The sequence below is a fragment of the Myotis lucifugus genome, unplaced genomic scaffold, assembly GCF_000147115.1.
Source record: "Myotis lucifugus unplaced genomic scaffold, Myoluc2.0 scaffold_86, whole genome shotgun sequence".
Classification (NCBI taxonomy): domain Eukaryota; kingdom Metazoa; phylum Chordata; class Mammalia; order Chiroptera; family Vespertilionidae; genus Myotis; species Myotis lucifugus.
The window spans coordinates 279096-300442 of NW_005871134.1; the positions used below are offsets into that span (position 1 = coordinate 279096).

A 21347-nucleotide genomic window follows, 5' to 3' on the forward strand; every position below is an offset into this window, starting at 1 on the left:
TCCCTTCTCTTGCTTCGCTGCGGTCTCAGGAAGCCCTATTCTTGCAGGAATCTTCCCGCAACGGGCCTCTATTTCTATATAATAAAAGCCCAGCGGCAGACCGACCGGTTGAGCAGTTGTTATGATGCACACTGACCACCAGGGAGCAGATGCTCAACACAGGAGCTGCCCCCTGGTGGTCAGTACACTGCCACAGTGGGAGTGCTGCTCGGCTTACCACAGCAGGACTAGCCGCTCAGAGGGCAGTCCATAGCCACTTGGCTGACCAGGATGAGCAGCGCTCCCAATATTGGCCAATCACTGCAGGCCACACCCCCCACCAGTGCACAAATCCCGTGCACTGGGCCTCTGGTATTTCTTTAATTTTCTGACTTCTAATATATGTAGTCTATGAATGAGGCAGTATAGTAGGTATTCTTATTCAGTAATTCTTTTAATTTACTCATCAGGAAATAATTAATGCCTTCTTTGGATAGAAAGTCAGATGACTTCTAAGATCATTTCAACTAACTCTAGGATTTTTGATCACCTTGAAACATTGTACTTTATTGCACAATTTATAGTTCTTTTTCCCATTATCCTGATAAAACCTTTTCTGTGATTTTTCAGTAAAAGCACAGTTTTTATCATTTAAATGCTTATAAATCTCATATGTTACTGACTTCAATTTAGGGAGAAAAGACTATTCAGACAGTGCCAACGGGAGCAAAGCCAGCTATCATCACTGCTACAAGACCCATCACCAAAATGATTGTAACGCAACCAAAAGGAATAGGTTCCACAGTTCAACCAGCAGCTAAAATCATCCCAACAAAAATTGTTTATGGGCAGCAAGGGAAAACACAGGTATACTGTAAGATATGGTGATTTTTCATGGCTCAGGTATATTTTAAATTCCTAAAATTCCAAAGAAATTTGAATGAAAAGATCAGTAATATTTTTTAAAAATTATTAAAAGTTATGACTACATGTGTATAATTATCCATCTGTTTTCAAACCCTTTGTTTCACTCCTCACACTTTAAAAAAATATCTAAATATTTGTGTCTTATTAAGAGCAAAGATTGGAGAAAATCCCTTGGAATAAAATTTGTTGAAGTTATGTATTGTTATTTGAGGAGTATATTGTTGAGGAAGAATGGTAGTTATTTAGCAACTCTCAGAGAAAATTATTTACTTTTTATAAGCTAATATGGCCTTTGAAAGCACTTTATTTACTTAAAAAATTTGCTTTACTTGAAACTTAAATAGTAGAGAAGCTAGTGATCTGTTCATTTTTTCTACTACTAAGGGAGCTTTTCTGGAAATTTGCTTGGGAAATTGAGGCTCAGGAATTAATCTTATGTTGCTGGGCTGCTGTGTATTTTACATGATGTCTGAGAATATCAAAGGAAGCAAGGTAGCTTTGGTTGAGAAATGCTATTCTAGAATTTTTGTAAAAAGTAGTAATTTACCTATAAAATAATAATTTGCGTTTAGAATGATTCCTTAGAATTATAGCTAAATAGTTTACTATCTAAACAAGTAAGTTTGATGATTAGAAGTAAGTCCAAATTGCCTTTAAAATTCAACTGGAACAATTTTATTTGTTCCATTATCTAAGTTGTATTATGTTTTCATTCTTGAATTCTTAGAAATGGGTTACTTAATAGAGTCTGAAAAGGTTTAAAATCTTATATGTGGGAGAAATAAAAAATAAATGTGGTGAGTTAACATTATTCCATGTACCCAATTGAAGTCAACTCCAAGAGTCCAAATTTTGAAGTGAAATGGTTCACTTTGAAAATCTTTCTTCATTTCACTTGCTTTGGTATCTGTGGTTTTCACCTTTGCCAAGAGTTGATCTACCACATATTCCATATTGCTTCTAATAGTTGACTACATCATTGTTCCTCTGGGGATTTTTTCAAAGATGATTTCGGTCCCAAGCAAGTTTACTTTGTATACATGTGTCAGGAATTTCATTTGGTTACTAATGATAGAAAAACCAAAGAACAGTGACTTAAACAAATTAAGGTTTTATTTTTACTATGTTAATTAATGTTCAGACTGGTGAAATCTGGAACTGTTATTGTGACACAAAAATTCCACTGAGAATCTAGGCTTTTTGTATCTTTCTTGTGACTCATTTCTACTATATAGCCTAGATTGTAAAATGACTCCTGAATACATCATAGGCAAGGAAAAAGAGGGGCAGATGCTCTTGTCAGAATCATGGCTGTTATATGGCATGTACCACTTAAATTGTTTTATGTAGCTTGACTATAATTTGCTCATAGATTGAATTAGGCTTTGATGAACAATGTTGTGCCCAAAACATAGTAAATGTACCGAATGCTGTTTTGTACACCAAAGAAATATTATTGTTCATGACATAGAAGTTTAACATTTTAAATAGTGCTCTAAAATTTGAACTTGGTATATTTCTGCTTTTCTCCTAGGTTCTTATTAAACCCAAACCAGTGACATTTCAAGCCACAGTTGTTAGTGAACAAACAAGGCAGCTGGTCACAGAAACATTACAGCAAGCATCCAGGGTGGCAGAGGCCAGTAATTCTTCTATTCAGGAGGGAAAAGAAGAACCACAAAGTTATACAGATAGTTCCTCTTCTACAGAGTCCTCCCAAAGTTCCCAAGGTGAGATTCATTTTATATAATTACTGCTGAAAATACTGCCCTAGTTCCAGAATAGTTGCATCTAGAAATTTTAAATAAATATGGTTTTATTTGTCACTTCTTTTGATTTGATTTTCTTTTGTTTGATATGTAATTAGTGAGCTGAAGTTTTGTTTTTGGTAAGGCCTACCATTCTTTACTGCATGGCATATGTTCATCAAATAATTGGTAAACTTAGGATAATGATTTTGACAGGTAGGTATTACAAACTGCTTAGAGCTATGATTCCTCCTGTTTTCTTTGGGTAGGTAGAAGTATGCAAGAAAGTGAATATACCTTTTGAAATGGTTGTTGCCGAATCTTGAGAAAGAGTCAAGGTGGCCAGAGGTAGGCTACAAGTGGGCTGTAAGTAGGCTATCATGCATTGCAGTTTGCATGGGACAAGTCCTAGTTTATGTCTGTTCTAGCATTATTATTAATAGCATTCCCTTTCATTCTCAAAGGTATCCCAGTTTAGATAATAATTATATGACTCTCCTAATTATAAGGAAGGGGCTGTGAAGCCATAATTCATAGTAGGGAAGCTTTTTGTTTTCAGTGCTGTTTTAATTATGTTCTTCTAGGAAGTCACTTGAAAGATCATGATCATAATCTTTGAGACCTTCTACAAATCTAATACTCAGTTACCTTAAATCACTCTTACTGTCAGGCAGTATGTTATGCCCATGCTTATGCACTCTGATGCATCTAAGCAAAGCTGTTTATATTCCCTTGGTCATTCCTAGTCACTCTATTTCTCTCCCTGCCTTCCCATTATCCTTTCTGGGGTGCTTTGTTAGCACTTTTCTAATATAGATTCTTCATATTGTGCAAACACTTTATTATTTGTTAGTTTATACTATGTACTAAGCATTATGCTAGAGACCCTAGAAAGGCTGAGTAAAATATAGTTCTTGCTCGTTAGGAGCTTAAACTCTAGAGTAGGGGATTAAAAAAAATTAAATGTACAACTTCAGTATAAGAATTTTATTAGTAACAAAATGTTATTACTAACAAAAATACCAAATGCTGAAAGTTCATACTCCAGTGAGGAGCAGATGAGAAAGCCTCATGAAGAAGTAGCATTTGAAATGGTCTTTGAAAACTCATCAATTCAAAGTAAATAAAAAAGTCGATTTTAACAAATGAACACTATGTCACTCATTTTATAAAATACATAAAATATTTAGCTTATGCATTGGTTCTAAAAGGGGGACATGAATATATATATTCTATATAATAAAAGTGTAATATGCTAAGTGTCTGATCTATTGGTCAACCTCGACCAGTCGCTATGGCATGCACTGACCACCAGGGGGCAGACGCTCCGACCGGTAGGTTAGCTTGCTGCTGGGGTCTGGCCGATCGGGACTGGACAAGAGGGCTGGACATGCCCTGGAGCCGTCCCACAGTCCCTCCCCGGCCAGCCAACCTCCTGTGGTCCCTCCCCAGCTGGCCAACCCCCACAGGCCCTGATGGGAACTGGGTGAGCTGGCCCCAGTCGGCCCCATCGCTGGCCGGGGGGCGGGGGGGGGGGATGGGACCCCACCTGTGCACAAATTTGTGCACTGGGTCTCTAGAGCAGTGATTCTCAACCTTCTGGCCCTTTAAATACAGTTCCTCATGTTGTGACCCAACCATAAAATTTTTTTCGTTGCTACTTCATAACTGTAATGTTGCTACTGTTATGAATCGTAATGTAAATATCTGATATGCAGGATGGTCTTAGGCGACCCCTGTGAAAGGGTCATTCGACCGCCAAAGGGGTCGCGACCCACAGGTTGAGAACCGCTGCTCTAGAGTGTGTGTGTGTTTGTGTGTGCGTGTGTGCACGCGCTCGTGCGCATCTGTATCTGAGATTATATATACTAGTAGCCCTGCGCACAAATCCATGCGCAAGTAGCTTGCTGCTGCTTGCCTCAGCTTGGCCGCCTGGCCCACTGCCGCTCGTAGCTCTCTGTCGCTCATAGCTCGCTGCCCCGCCCTTCTGCTGTTGGTCGTTACATGTCACAGCATAACGACCATTTGCATATTACCTCCTTATTATATAGAATAATCTCAGATGATCTTTTAAAATTGTTCTTCTTTTCCTAAGGGAGCCCTAAATCAGTCAGTACTTTCCAAACATGTCACTTCATTAGTGAGTCTTCAGTTGTCATTCTAAGAATGGTGCAAGAGTTTGGCTATTTCTAGATGTGATTGAGTATAAGGTTTTTCTGCTCTTTGATCTATTATAATATAAGCATCATCATCTGTTTTTATTTATTAGTTTTCTTTCATTTTGTATTTTAAAAAATATTCTGTAATACAGACATATTTTATAGTTCAGACTAAGCGTATCTAATGTAATTGAATATGAAGCCAGTTTTTATAATCTGCATTTACCCTTCTTCCCATATCCTTGTATAGCTCTTTAGTACATACTCACAAAGACAAGGTGTTGGGCATATATATGCTGTGATTTAAAGAGAAAGGGATAGCCCTAACTGGTTTGGCTCAGTGGATAGAGCGTCGGCCTTCGGACTGAAAGGTCCCGGGTTCGATTCTGGTCAAGGGCATGTACCTTGGTTGCGGGCACATCCCCAGTGGGAGGTGTGCAGGAGGCAGCTGATCGATGTTTCTCTCTCATTGATGTTTCTAACTCTCTATCCCTCTCCTTCCTCTCTGTAAAAAATCAATAAAGTATATTTTTAAAAAAATAAAAAATAAAGAGAAAAGGATAAACGATTGAGTCAGTCTAAAATTGTGCTGTTTTGAGTATTTGAGTGTTATAACTGCTAGGAATCTAAGCACTACTTAGATGTCCATTTTTCTTTTATATTGCTTTTGTGGTTTTTAGCGCCACCTCCTCCCCACCCCGCAAATAGCAACATTTTTTAATGTAATTTAAGATAGGAGAAAGTAGCAGGAAGAGTAAAAAGAACTCCTGTGTATACTCTTTATCTAGATTCACCACTAGTTTACATTTTGCCCTGTTAGCTTTATTGTTGCTTCTCTAACTAAACCCCTCCACCCGCCCCCCCCCCATTTGAGAACAAGTTATAGATATCATGTCCTTTACCCCTAAATACTTACATTTGTAGGTTCATATTTCCTAAGGGTTAGTCTATTCATAACTAAAATGCAGTTATCAAAATCAAGAAATTTAAAGCTATGATTTTATAATCTATAATCCATTCAAATGTCATCAATTGTCTAATAATATTCTTTATACTTTTTTCTTCAGTCCACAATCTAATTCAAGACTGCATTGCATTTAGTTGCATTTAATTATCATGGCTCTTCATTTTCCTTTAACTTTAGTCAATCCTTCAGCCTTTCTTTGTGTTTCTTGATCTTGACATTTTTGAAGAGTATAGAGCAGTTACTTTGTAGAATATTCTTCTGTTGTTTTGTCTGATGTTTGCTCTTGATTAAATTCAGCAAGAATTCCACAGATATGATATTGTGTCCTTAGTTTTATCTCATTAGTAGGCACATGATGTTAGTTTGTCCCTATATTGATGTTAATTTAATGTTGATCAATTGGCTGAGGTGATATCTTCCCCATTTGTGAGGAGATACTTTGAAACTATATAAATATCATGTTCCTCGTTAAACATTTATCTACTAGTTTTAGCATCCATTGATGATTTTCTAAAGTTCATTATTTGTATATTTGATAGTTGGCATTCTACTGTAAAAATAAATCAACCTTTTTTTGATTTCAGATGTTTTTCTGATGATTTGTCTTACACAAGTCCTGGAAATAAGGATATTTCTTATGCCAGGGGAATTTTTTGATTCTACTTATAGTTTCTAACTTTTCCCATTATCTCCCACCCCCAAGGAGGTGAGGAATAAATCAGAGTTAAGCAAAGCATACTTATTGCATAACTTTTCAGAGCTGTTACGTGCTAATATGAGGAGTGCAGTATATAATGTAAAATGCTCCCCAACTTTTTTGACCATGGGACCCTTTTTTTGTAGAACATCTTGAGAAATTAATGTTCTCTGGAACATTTTGGGTGATGCTGTCTAGACAATTAAATACTATGAAGGCCTTAGGCTTTATGACAATACTTCAGAGGGAAGGTACATGTTACATCGTAAAAGGGATGTAGACATCTTGGGTTTAGTTTAGAAGAGATGGTTTAGTTGGGTAAGGCATCTGGGAATCATTTTATATGAGGAATGGTTAGTGAAGACAGACCATTTATCATGGAGAAGAGATGATGAAGATTGAGTTGGGTTGGGGGAGCATGGGAGATATCATCAGTTATCTTGAGGAAGAGGAAAAAGAATTGGTCTGTGTAGATACATGGGAGGAAACTAGAACCATTGGGTAGAAGTAACAGAAAAACCTGCTTCCACTCCATTAAAGAAAATTTTCTAATTGTTATATTGTGCAGAGTTGGGAAGGAAACTGTTTTAGAAAGTAGTGAGTTCTCTGGTGGTGGTGTTCCTGGACTGGCGGTGGTACTTTGTGAAGATTATAGCATAGGATTGCTGAGAGCATTAAATGAACTTTTAAATCTTTTCTGGCTGACAGGTCTTATGATATTATGAAAATGTGATATAGGCATTTTATAGTAAAGACATAGAGACATTCTTTCATAGAGATGTCTGAGTCTGCCTTTGGATACAGTGTGTATCTCTAGTACAAAACATGTGGTAGGTATTTAATAAATACTTGCTAAGTAATTTGTCGGGAAAGATATCTGAGGGTTAGCAGGCCACCATCTTCAAGAGATATAGGGTCATTTAAAAAAAATAGCCTTCCCAAAGAAAACAAAATCAACATACAATAGATCTGGAATTTTTAATTACCATTTAAAAACTGTATTCCTCCCCTACACCCCACACTCCTTCAAAAAAAAATAACAACAATACTGGGTAGAATATGTACAACACCAGGGATGCATAATTTCCATTAAACCTTCAAAAAAATCTACAAGATGGATGCACATCACATAATCAGATGGTACTATGAAATCAGATTCCTGGTACCTCAGTCATTACTTTCTGACCCCAGCATCAGACTTGATAGGCAGTAGATTTATCAGACTAAACATAAGCCAAAGGTAGAGAGGAAAATCACTCAAGAAATGGTTTTCACATCAAGGTTTACTCTCTCATTCTGTCATAGATTTGGGGTTATTTCGGTAATACTTTGTGATGGTCAGCTACTCTTTCTGAGTATGGACAGAGAGTGAGCAATCTCCCCAGTCTCTATGGGATGATGTTATTTGTGATGATGTCCCTGATAGGTGTTCCCATGTGGAAATTTGTGTTCCTTTTCTAGCCTCTACCATATCCCTCTACAAATGAAGTCCTTGCTTTCTTCTAGATAATCAATGTATATGGAGTGGAGTTGCCAAGTCATTCTTTGCCTATCGGTCCTCTCATCCAACCAAGGGGTACTTATATCATCAATGGAATTTTTTAAATTTGAGAACTTAGGTTATATAAAAAGAATGATTCCCTAATATAATTCTCTTAAGTTTAAGTTCTATATATCTACTTAGAATGAGTAAAGAAAAATGGTTATATGCTTCACATAGCATTTGGTATTCCGGGATAGTATCCTTTAATTTTCTAGATTTTGGAGGAAGTTTAATGGAAGTTATACATCCTTCATATGCCTTATGTCCTACCCATTTGGGTGTGTGTGTGTGTGTGTGTGTGTATAATAACTTATTAATGTTAATTAAAAATTCCAGATTTATTGTAAACTGATTTTGTTTTCTTTGAGAAGACTATTGGTTTATTTTTATCGCTCTCTTTTTTTTAATAGTTGTTTCCCCAACCTTTTGGGACAAATTTGTGGTTTTCAAAAATATAATATTCATAGAAGGTCAAACTTATGTTGCATTTATTCTTGTTTGGGGGACTACATGAATTCTTTTTATTATTCTGTGATGCTTTCACTGACCATTCCAATTCAAAGCAGACTTTTTCTTTCTATGTATTCATCTTATTTGCCCTAATCATTTGGTTTTACCCCAAAATACAAAGCTATATGTATATCTTTATTTTATGTCTCTTTCATTATATAATCCAAACTTGGGAGTAGGGATCATACCTTTATATATCTTGCATAATTTTCTGTGTGGTGTTTTGGACAAAGGAGTTTAGGAACTTAACAGTAGTCTAGTCCAATCTGCTTATTTTGTAGATAGAAAACTCATAAATAGTTTGTTGCTCGATTTGATGCACATTTAGTATTTACATGCATACCAGTATAGCATGAATATAATAAACCTTGAATTAGGGTGTAATTTAATTTGAAACTAACAAAAAGTCTTAGAATGGAGGACTTTCAGGCCACCACTACCACAACAATATTTCTATTGCCCTTCATAGTTTACAGAGCTCTTTTACATATATGATTTTGTTATATCCTCAGATCCTCAGAAATTCTGTGAGGTAGAGAGGTGATTTTATTGTTGCCATAATTAAATAATGATACTAAGACCCAAAGAACCAACTTGCTAATAATTGATAGAGCTGAGGCTGTAACCTAAGACTTTGAATTTCAAATGTTGTATGTGTCCTGTTATATCAGGTTGCTTCTAGATTATCTATCCAGTCCTGTTGTTAGTGGACAAGATTTCCTTTCAATAAATCAGTCATTCAATAAGTGTTGACTGAATGCTGAGGTTGTAATACAGAGCACATTTTCAGCTGCATTTGGGAAAATAAGACTCCTATAGCATTTGTTCTTACACAAATATATACCCACTTACACAAGTACACACCTATTTATTATAGCAGTTATCACATTGAATTGTAACTTGTCTTTTTTACATGTCTGTCTCCCCAACCAGATTGTGTGCTTCTTGAGAATCCTCTGATTATTCTGTGAGCTCCTTTGTATCCTCAATGCCAAATATAGACTCTGGCACATAGGTGCCTAGTTTGTTCAGTTACTGAATGAATAATTCTGTGAATACAGACATGAAAGACATTTGCCCTCTGGGGGCTTACAAGTCTTCTTGGGGAGATAAAGCATGAAGTTTACAATAAATACAAAGATTTTTAAAAAGCAAATTGTTTTTTTTTTTTAAGAGAAACTTTGTTTATAGGGTTTGTTTTTTTTTAACTAATATAAAACAGATTCCCAGCCTGTAGTTCATGTAATTGCTTCCCGGCGTCAGGATTGGTCAGAACATGAGATTGCAATGGAGACTAGCCCCACCATAATTTATCAGGATGTATCCAGTGAATCACAATCAGCTACTTCAACAATCAAAGCTCTGTTAGAACTCCAACAGACAACAGGTATGAACTCACATGCTCAATTGAATGAAGCATGTTTTCTCTAGAGATGGGTGGTGCTAAAATACTACCACTGTTCTATTTTCTTTGTTATTTGAGCACATTTCCCCCCTCTGGACTTGTCTATAATCATTGGTGCAGTCTTCTTACTTGTCAGTTCATTAAGATGTGCACAGGAGTACTGAAGGATAGATATAGTCAGTAGAAAGGTAGAAAAAAATGGCAGAGCTTTCTTCTCTGTCTCCTGACTTAAGTGGACAATCCTGTTGCTCTTGTCACCAGAAAGGAGTAGGTCTGTTACTTCTAAGTGGAAAGATAGATACAGTACACCAGCTCTATTCAAAAATAGTAGGAAGCAGATTGAAGGGCCCGTCATCCTCCTTGATATTGGTGGGACAGTTTTATTTTCATAAAACACCATTAATGGCCCTTTCTAGCATTCTGATTTGTTTTAATTTTATCTTCATATTTCTTTATATAATTTACTTACTTGAACTTCCATGCAAAACTATCCTCACAAGATTCTGTCAGTATTTCTAGTTACTAAATATCTTCAACGAACTAGGCAAAACCTGTGTTATAAATACTGACCTCTCTATTATAATAGGTCAAAGATTGTCAGAGTATTTAAGGGACCTTAGCAATGATCTCATCCAATCCTTTCATTTTATGGATAAGTAAACTGAAACTAGAGAGGTTACCCAGTAGGTTAGTGGCAGAGTGAGATTCAATGTCTTGATTCCTAGTTCAATGTCCTCTCTACTTATAGAGCGACTTCTCTATTCTTTTGGCTTTGTTTTGCTTTCTTTGTTTAAATGATTATCTTGATTTTGTCACATTATATGCTTTGTGGGAATAATATGAATGATCATTCAGTGGACTTGATTATTGGTTACTACTCTTTGTTGTGACATCCACTCTACACTACCCCAAGAATACTAGTATTTAATGTAAGTCTTTGGTTAACATTTTTAAATAGTGATATTATTTTTAGCCTTAGTCATTTCCTCAGCTCCTTGTTTTTTACATACTCAGCCATTTTCATTAATGCCTTATAAGAATGTAGAAACTGAATGAGTAGATTCTGTGGAAAAAGTGATAAGATATAAATCTGTCCACAGAGACCATTCCTGATTCTAGACTATTCTAGAAGACATTTTTTTTTTTTTTTGCAGGAACACAGAAGCCATTTTTTCTAATGTTGAAAATTTTTATTTTTTAAAAGTCATTAAAAATACTATAATATTTCTTTAGAGATTACCTTAAAATTTTAATAGAACAAATTAAACTGATCACTGAGTTGTATAATTCAGGGTAGATGTGCCTGAGTGGAAATCATGCTATGTACTGCTTATTCACCCTTTGTTTTCAGGTTGGTGAACTCAAGGATACCAGGGACTCCCTTGAAGAAGGGTAAAGAAAATGTTGTAAGGGAAATGTGTATAAGGGAAACAGAACCAGTTGTCTGGCCTAATGATATTAGGGGGGGATTTTACTCTGATTGCATATGAGTCCTTTTTGCTAGGCTTTTGGGTATGATTGCACAAGTTGTGGACTCTATACCCTTGCATAGCAGTCTGATTTTTCCTTTTCAACTCATTGTCTCCTTAGTCACTGCCAGTGTGGCACCCCAGAGGTCTGGTTCGTTATTCCCATGGACAACTCTGGTTTGGGTACTTGTTTGTAATAAAAGTTAACTTTTCCCCTGACTTTTTTATGCAGTAAAGGAAAAATTGGAATCTAAACCAAGACAACCTACTATTGACTTGAGTCAAATGGCAGTGCCTATTCAGATGACCCAGGAAAAGAGACATTCTCCCGAGAGTCCATCAATTGCTGTAGTAGAGTCAGAACTCGTTGCTGAATACATCACTACAGGTAGGTGTCCTTTTAAAAAGTAGTATTAAGGTAGGAGAGCTACCTTTCTGCATTTCATAGGGTGGTTGTTTGGGGGAGAATATATTTTTTACATTTCCAGATCTTTTTCAGTTTGCTCTGAGAGCAAATTCGCTTTGTCCTTGGGATTACTCTTTTATGACTAGGGGTTGGGAGAGGTGGGTAATAGGTTGCTACAGTTTGCAAGTAATATAAAACTGCAAGTTGGCCATAAATAATATCTGTGACTATAGGGTAACACTTTTAGAGAGAGGATAAATATTTTTTTATCTAGAGATAAACATTTTTTATGCATCCGAACTTTTTAATTTTGGAGGAGGGGGAGAGATGGATCAAGGGAGAAAGAAGGTAGAAAATCCAACCCTTTTTTAATGTAAAGGAAAAAAATGTTGAAATTTTTAAGTTATTATAAATACTTATGAGTTCTGGTGGAAAGTGAATTAGGTATTTGTTTAAAATACAGCCTGGAAGCAAAATACTAATGAGATTTTTGGATGTTGTATATAGAGAATGGAGCAGGAAGGATAATAGATTCTTTCAGATGCTGGTGAAACCACACCTGGAATACTGCTTTCTGTTTTGGACACTTCATTACCTTGAGATTTGAAATAGTTCAGAGAGTAGTAATGTGAATAATTCAGGGTTAGGAGAGAGGACTTATGAGGCACTATGTAAAGAACACCTGTCTTAAGTATTCCTTAGCAGTGATTAAAAGAGAACATAAAGTTAAAAATATTTGAAGGATGTAAATACTGAAGCAGAAAGGGAATTCTTTGGCATCATTTTAGAAGATATTAAGACTAATGGGTTAAAATTGCCAAATGGAAAATCCATTTAAAGATTATGAAAAGCCATCTAGCATTTACTTCAGAGATATTTAGCAGAAAGCTAAATAAAGCAGAGGGCAGTATGTTAGGGAATCAGTATTGACCTCGGTATAGACTAGATTATCATAAATAGATGAAAAGACCTATGATTTCTTCCCATACTTATCCTTTTCAGAATGCAGTGATGAGGGGACAGAGGTTGCTTTTCCCCTTCTAGGTGAGTGGTGTGCATCCATTTGTTGTATAACCAAAGGTAAAAGATGATTGTTTGGGGGAGAACCACTTCAATGTATACGCTCTACTCTGATCTGGTAGAGGAAAGGAAAGCTCCAATCAGTGAAAGAAAGGAAGAGAGATTTTCTTTTTGCAGAATAGTGGGATTTTTTCTCAGAAATAAACAATTTGATATTGGGGGGGAAAAGAGTTCTTTAAAGAAATAAGTGAGTTTATGGTATTTATTTGGCCCAGTTAAGCTGTTTTCCAATGTTCACCCTGTGGCCTTCTTCCAGATGTAGGCATACTAGTATGTACATACAGCAACAATAGAAAAATGCATTTTTGAGTATAGATAGAAAGTGTTATAGAAATAAAGCTTGTTTATATTTCACTGGATAGTTTTAAAGTTCTGTACTTATAACACATAAATGGCATTTTTACATTGATTTCTGTAGTGATCATCTTCTACTTGGATACCCCACTGATGACTTTTCTAAGTATGAAACCACTACTACTTGAAATTGTAGATCAAGATATTTGAGCATTAGCCCTCGCCAGTTTGGCTCAGTGGATAGAGCGTCAGCCTGCGGACTGAAGGGTCCCAGGTTTGATTCCAGTCAAAGGCACATGCCCAGGTTGTGGGCTTGATCCTCAGTAGGGGGCATGCAGGAGGCAGCTGATCAATGAGTCCCTCTCATCATTGATGTTTCTATCTCTCCCTCTCCTTTCCTCTCTGAAATCAATAAAAATATACTTAAAAAATATATATATGAGCATTAGAATCTTGGATTATTGAGTTTTCATATTCTCAAATTCTTAGCTTATTTTCTAGAATTCTTTACTCTGTTCCTGATTCAGAAAGTTGGTTTCTCAGTAAATATAAGCATTTTTAAAGCTGTGTAGAATAAGAAGCGGTGAATGTTTGTACTGTTTAAAATGTTGAAATTCAGGCTGGTAAAATATGATCGATTGGCATCAATATAGATAGTTTACTACATGGGATCTTTGTAGCAAAAAAAAAAGTGGGGTTATTTCAATGTATACTCTTATTTGGGTCAGATGAGCTAAGAGAAGATGTATTATTTTGTTAACTTTATATTTTAGTACTTAACAACTTAAGGAATGTTTTCAATCCATTACTTCATTTGGTCCCCTTCTAGGTAGAAACAAATTATTATTATCCCATTAAAAAACAAAAATCAAACAAACCAACAAAATCTCTTAAGTTTTAGAGGTTAAATAAAGTTTTCATGACCTCTTCAAATTCCCATAGCTGGTTGGTGGCAGCGTGGGGCAGAATCCAGGTGTGACTCTTAGTGATGACACTCTCTGCAGTATCATCTTGACCTCTTACAGCTTTAGGAACTGTAAGGCTATCTAATCTAATAAAAGAGAAACATGCAAATTGACTGTACCTTTGCTATGTCCCAAGCCACGCCCACCAGCCAATCAGAGCAAATTAACCCAACCAAGATGGCGGCCGGCAGCCATGGAGCTGGACCAAGCAGGAGGCTTGGTTGCCCCGGCGATGGAGGAAGCCAAGCTTCCTGCCTGCCCTGGCCAGCTGTGGCCTCCGCTAAAGGCAACAAAGTTTCAATTATAGAAGATAAATAAATCCCAGACACCTGCTTCCAGCCAGCCTCCACTGGGAACTTGGGTGGCTGGGGGCCGTGGCCAGCCTGCAAACAGCCATCAGCCCCTCACCCAGGCTGGCCAGGCACCCCAGCGGGAACCCCCACCCTGAAGGGGCTGTGGCCAGCCTGCAAACAGCCATCAGCCCCTCACCCAGGCTGGCCACACCCTCATGGGGTGAGGGTCCCCGCTGGGGGGCTTGGCAGCCTGAAAACAGCCATCAGCCACTCACCCAGACTGGCCAGGCACCCCAGCAGGACCCCCCACCCTGAAGGGGGTGTGGCCAACCTGAAAACGGCCCTCAGCTCCTCACCAGGCTGGCCAGGCACTCCAGCAGGGACCCCACCCTGAAGGGGGTGTGGCAGTCTGAAAACGGCCCTCAGCCCCTCACCCAGGCTGGCCCAGGCACCCCAGTGGGACCCCCACCCTGAACCGGGACACCCTTCAGGGCAAACCAGCCAGCCCCCACCTATGCACCAGGCATATAATAAAAGGGTAATATGCAAATTGACCCTAACAGAACGACTGGGAATGACTGGTCACTATGACACACACCACCGGGGGGCAGACACTCAATGCAGGAGCTGCCCCCTGGTGGTCAGTGCGCTCCCACAGGGGGAGCTCTGCTCAGCCACAAGCCAGGCTGACGGCTGCCAGCACAGCATTGATGGCGGGAGCCTCTCCCGCCTCCTCAGCAGCAATAAGGATGTCCAACTGCAGCTTAGGCCTGGTCCCCGCTGTCAAGTGGCCATCCCCTGAGGGCTCCTGGGCTGCCAGAGGGATGTCTGATTGCCAGCTTAGGCCCAATCCCCCAGGGAGCGGGCCTAAGCCAGCAGGTGGACATCCCCCAAGGGGTCCCAGACTGCGAGAGGGCACAGGCCGGGCTGAGGGACCCCCCCAAGTGCACAAATTTTTGTGCACCGGGCCTCTAGTCTATATAATAAAAGCCTAAGTGACCACTGCAGCAGAACAACCAGAAAGACTGCTATGATGCGCATTGACCATCAGGGGGCAGACGCTCAACACAAGAGCTGCCCCCTGGTCATCAGTGTGCTCCCCCAAGGGGAGCGTCACTCATCAGAAGCCAGGTTCACAGCTGGCGAGTGCAGCAGCGGTGGCGGGAGCCTCTCCCTCCTCCTCCACAGCGCTAAGGAGCAGCAAGCCAAGCAGTGGTGGGCAGTAAGGAGCAAAGGGTCCCGGACTGCGAGAGGGTGCAGGACGGGCTGAGGGGATCCCCCGCCCCCTGCACAATTTTCGTACACTGGGCCTCTAGTATAAACATAAAGGAGTAGATGCTTCTGGTTTTTGTTTCATTTGGATTTGGGGTCAAGAGATTAAATAAACTTGTATTGTCTTTCGATCCCTAAAGAAATTAATCTGGGATTCCATTACAGAAACTGGTTATTATTTTATTTAGTGGGATAAAGATCACTGGAGAAAGTGAGTACAACTCATAGGAGGGTGTGACTTTCTCAGAGTCACACAGCTCATAGATGGGCAGACTCTGGTCTTCTACCTCCTAGTTCACAGTATCACACTTTCTCTGAGGCAGTATCACATATATTTGTTTAAAATGACTACTAGCTACATATGCTGTAGTGATTTCTGGAGAAATATCATCACCTCCTCTATTTTCAGTCAGCCATCGCTCCCAACCCCAACAGCCCTCCCAGCCCCAGCGGACACTACTCCACCATGTGGCTCAGTCACAGACTGCAACACAGACTTCAGTGGTGGTGAAGTCCATTCCAGCATCTTCCCCAGGAGCAATTACCCACATTATGCAGCAGGTTGTACCTCTTCTTTTCCTTCCTACCTTCTGTAACAGCATTTTGCCTGAAATGAGGTTCAGTTTCATCTTCTCTTGTAAGAGGAGAAACAACTGAATCAGAGAGTGTTTGTGTACTTCTTTCATCTGTGAGGAGTGAATAGAGGAAATGAATTGAAAGTCTTAACAGAAAGTAACTAAGAAATAATATTCTTGGATTTTCTGTGAACTCTTACTATTTTGAAAGGGTGGGGCTATCTAGATGAATTTATGACATCAGAATTGGCCGCTGCTTCTGTGATTTTTATTGTTATGAAAGAATTTATCACTGAGGTAAGTTTCAAATGAAATAAAAGTTGGCTTGTTTCGGTTTTTGTTACTAAGGTTTTTTTTTTTTTCTTATTTGTTTTACTTTTTGCTTTTATAATGAGTCCTCATGGAAACATTATGAATAAGTAGGTAAATAAATATTTGACTTTTTAAAATTATTATATATGACCAATGAAGAAGGAAAAGACTCAACAGGGAGAATGAATTAATTAAAACAGAAAATCTGGTACCAAGGATAATGGGAGAAAGAAAAACATGTTGATAAGTTGATTTTTTTTTGGTCAGATACTGTGCTTTGAGCTTTAAATGCACTAACTTGTTTAATTCTATGATCCTGTAAGATGGGTATATTATCCCTCTTACAAATGAGGAAACTCATGCTCACAGAAGTTAAGTAACTTATCCTAGGTGGCAGAGCCAGGATTTAAACTCAAAGTAGCCTGCCTTTATTATAAAGTGATATCATAGATATCACATATACGTATTTACATAAATCACCATCTCTCCACTACCGGTAGCAGTTGACCCTAATAGTAGGCAAACTACCAGAAAGGCAATGAAGAAAATGTTGACTTAAAAACCTATATGTGTAAGTCCGTTAAGAGATGGGGGGGCGGTTTTAATTGAATCTTATAGAGGTACAGCCTATGACAGGATGGGATTGGTGTCACTGAGGGAAGTCAGGTGGCCAGAGGTTTTGCTAGGTGTCAGATCTCCCTGGAGTCTGACCCTCTTCTGGCCAGTCCTGACATTGACCTTTCTCAAGACAGCCAGAGATGTCAGATAGGCTGGCCCAAATCATATCACTCAAGATCGATGCTCCTCCCAACACTATTATAACCAACACCAGACAGTCTCCCTTTCCACTGACAGAAGTGCTCTTGTCCCCTCCCCCGTCATTCTCTCCAGGGAGCCGGGTCTCTGGGAAGCTGTTTCCTAGTGGGCCTAGAATCTGAGCAAAGGGGTGAGGAGGGCTACTGCAGAGGGTTGTTTCTGCAGACCTTTGTGAAGTCCGATTAACCATCTCCACTCTGAGCAGAGAGGCCCTCTGTGGGGACTGGGATGGGCATGTCCCTCAGGCAACAATTCTTACCTTCTGGACCAGCGGTCGCCAACCTTTCAGACCTCACGGACCACCAGTGTTCTGCGGACCACCGGTTGGCGACCACTGTTCTGGGCAGGTTGGGCATGCACATGGCCAAAGTAGGCTTCTCTGAACCTTGGCTTTTCTCTGGATGCCTCATTGCTGGTTTGCTACATCTTTGTATGGTTAGCATCTCTGATTACCAGTCTTGAGAGCTGTTTCTTTAGACAGGCAGCCTTTTCTTCTTTTTCTGTGTTGGGCTGGGCTTGCAGAGCAACCTTATTCTTCTTACCTATAAGTTCAGGCCCTCAAACTTTTCTTATAGAAGTGAGTAGACTAGTTTTTATAGTACTTAATGTCTGAGAGTTGAAATTACAGGAGTCTCAATGTAAAGCCCCCTTTAGATTTGGAAATCTTGAGGTTTCTTGGTCTTTTTAGGCTCTTCCCTCTGATAATTTTTGCATGAATCTCATAACCAAGTCTTTTCCAGTTTGAGGAAAATGTAGCATTATAGGTGTTTTTCTTATTTCATTCTTACTTTGTGCCTTTTTTACTTAGGCATTAAGCAGCCACACTGCTTTTACCAAACACAGCGAGGAACTTGGAACTGAGGAGGGCGAGGTTGAAGAGATGGACACTTTAGACCCTCAGACAGGTCTGTTTTATCGATCTGCCCTGACTCAGTCACAGTCCGCTAAACAGCAGAAACTTAGCCAGCCCCAGCTGGAACAGACTCAGCTGCAAGTGAAAACTCTGCAGTGCTTCCAGACTAAACAGAAGCAGACCATCCACCTGCAGGCAGACCAGCTCCAGCACAAACTCCCGCAAATGCCCCAGCTTTCCATCAGGCATCAAAAACTCACCCCTCTCCAGCAAGAACAAGCACAGCCCAAGCCAGATGTACAGCACACACAGCATCCTATCGTGGCCAAAGACAGGCAGCTTCCTACCTTAATGGCACAGCCCCCGCAAACTGTAGTACAGGTGCTTGCCGTGAAAACCACACAGCAGCTCCCTAAACTGCAGCAGGCTCCGAACCAACCAAAAATCTACGTGCAACCCCAAACCCCCCAGAGCCAAATGGCGCTCCCAGCCTCGTCAGAGAAACAGCCGGCAAGCCAGGTAACGGAATATTGATAGCATGCAAAGTTAAACTTCTCTGTTCCCGGAAAAAATGAAACCATCACGACCCTATCCTGATTAGCAATGCTTTCTCCTGGCAAGAGGAAACTCGAAAGCCTCATTATGCTGGTGTTAGTTTACCCCATCAGAAGGTTGGCATTAGGGAAGAAATGCACATCATTAATATAGGAAGGGGGAAAAGCATAGCACTCAGAAGTTGATTATCCAGGCATTTTTTAATGAAATCACTTCAGCATTGATCAACAGTGCATAGAAGCGATATTCCTAAATTATTTCTATTTTTTTAGGTATAAAATATTTATTTCCATGCCTGTAAACTCTTATTTCTGTGGCAGTAATGCTAAGTAAACTACAGTCTTTTAAGGCGCTTCATTGAACATCTTCCTTTGTAGTTTACATGATCACCATCTAGTTAATAAATTATCTCCTAGATTTATCTTCTAGATTGCAGAGAAATTATTTGTGGATAGTTGAAAGAAAAGCTATTTTAGGGAAAGTCAGTGGCTATGGAGTGATGTGTGTATTTGTAAATTATAAATACATAAATATATAGAATATGTTTGTGTAAATGTATTTTGAAGCAAAAGATTTTTTGAAACCTTATTATTTTAAACAGCCGAAGATTATATAAAATAATTTGAGACAGGTTGAAGGTATACTGTGTGGGAATATGAATCCCCATGGAAAACAAGACTGCTGTGACTTTTTTCCCCCTTAATTTGTATGAACTTTGGCTGGCTGAACTTTTGACCCCTCTTTCCCTAGATTCCTTACAAGTAGCCAGTTTCTTTCCTACCAGCCCTCTTATTGAAACACCACGCTTCAAAATGTCTTCCTAGTATACCGCACAAATGTTTCTTTTGCCATATTGTCTGGGGTGTTTGGTAGATTTTCAAAGAGATGTAGCTGTAACACACACAACCCCAATTTGTTTTCAGGTGGAGCAGCCAATTATAACCCAAGGATCCTCTGTTACAAAGATAACTTTTGAGGGGCGCCAGCCACCCACAGTTACAAAGATAACTGGTGGCAGTTCTGTGCCTAAGCTGACATCACCAGTTACAAGCATATCTCCCATTCAGACCTCTGAGAAGACAGCAGTGTCAGACATTTTGAAAATGTCTTTGATGGAAGCTCAGATTGATACAAATGTAGAGCATATGGTAGTGGATCCCCCAAAGAAGGCTCTTGCCACTAGTATGCTCCCTGGTGAAGCAGGATCATCATCCTCCACCCACGTGGTGGTGACAGGGATGGCGAATTGCACTCCCCAGCAACAGAAATGTAGAGAGTCCTGTTCAAGTCCATCTGCTGCTGGCCCTCCCCTAACAACAAGGAAAATCGATGCAGCAGGAATGCCTACAACAGGCCAGTTCATGCATATTCAGAATGTAGGCCAACAGAAAGCTGAAGAGAGCCCGGCAGAAATTATCATCCAGGTAAGAATTGGAAAGAACATGAGAACTCTTGGGCATCTTTGGGGGGGGGGGGGGGGGTTTTGGGATGTCATAGGAAAAGTCAAACCGAGATGGAGAAAGACAGATTACCTTGAGATGGTGATTGACAAATTTGGTTTAATACTTATTCAAATGTACAATTTTATACTTATTTTTTGGAAGTGAATCCCAGAAAATTGATGGACATTGTCACACAGCACACCTTAGAGACAGTCATGGGTCCTGAGCCTATATGTCAGCTTGATTTATGCAAGTCACACTTCCCAGTGTTAAATTCAATAGGTCACCCTTGAAGATTGGCAACTTCCTAGGGTCAATTTTGGACTCCCTAATCTTTGCTCAAACTCTCCTGGGATATAATTGGATTGTACTTCTATTTCAAGTACATTTTAGGAATCCTTTCCTTGGAAAAACACAGTTTTTGATTTTGATCCAAATTTATGGTTTTTAGGATAATAAAAATTTAACTAGGCCTTGCCAGTTTGGCTCAGTGGACAGAGTGTCGGCCTGCGGACTGAAGGGTCCTAGGTTCAATTCTGGTCAAGGGCATGTACCTTGGTTGCGGACACATCCCCAGTAGGGAGTGTGCAGGAGGTAGCTGATCGATGTTTCTCTCTCATCGATGTTTCTCTCTCATCGATGTTTCTACCTCTCTATCCCTCTCCCTTCCTCTCTGTAAAAAAATCAATAAAAATATATTTTAAAAAATTTAACTAACTGAAATGTCTGGAGAAACAAGTAAGAAAATTTTCTCAGTAATTTAACTTTATATCTTTGCTTTTTATTTCAATCATTATAATTGAAAAATCTTAATATGGTTACTGTCCTGTCTTGGTAAGTACAAGCAAGTGAACAAAAATCTCACATTCTCTTCATTCTAAACTCATCTTTCATCATGCATAATAGATCAAGATTTAGTTCAGACTAGCCCTTAGAAGTTGTGTTTTATTCCCTTTCCCCTTGCAGAGTACCAGGCTGTTTGACAATTGTCATTTTTTGATAAACTGATACTTGTCTCAGAAGGTATCAGAGCAACAATTTTAGTTAATTGAGAATTTTTAGATTTATGAAATGTGAATA

The 21347-nt window shown here is 39.2% G+C and overlaps 1 protein-coding gene across 9 annotated transcripts in view; it reads left to right on the forward strand.

Moving 5' to 3' along the window:
* The window catches only part of EMSY (EMSY, BRCA2 interacting transcriptional repressor), a 79951-nt gene that overhangs the window by 54249 nt on the left and 4355 nt on the right, over positions 1–21347 (forward strand). For 6 of the 9 annotated variants that reach the window (XM_014457854.2, XM_014457857.2, XM_006091048.3 and 3 more), the window contains 8 exons: positions 673–846; positions 2441–2636; positions 9753–9917; positions 11637–11792; positions 12813–12854; positions 16124–16275; positions 18226–18789; positions 19749–20249. In XM_014457854.2, the coding sequence (XP_014313340.1) occupies positions 673–846; positions 2441–2636; positions 9753–9917; positions 11637–11792; positions 12813–12854; positions 16124–16275; positions 18226–18789; positions 19749–20249 (1950 nt within the window). The remainder of the gene's footprint in view (positions 1–672; positions 847–2440; positions 2637–9752; positions 9918–11636; positions 11793–12812; positions 12855–16123; positions 16276–18225; positions 18790–19748; positions 20250–21347) is intronic. The other 3 variants (XM_014457855.2, XM_014457859.2, XM_014457858.2) reach the window with 2 other exon arrangements.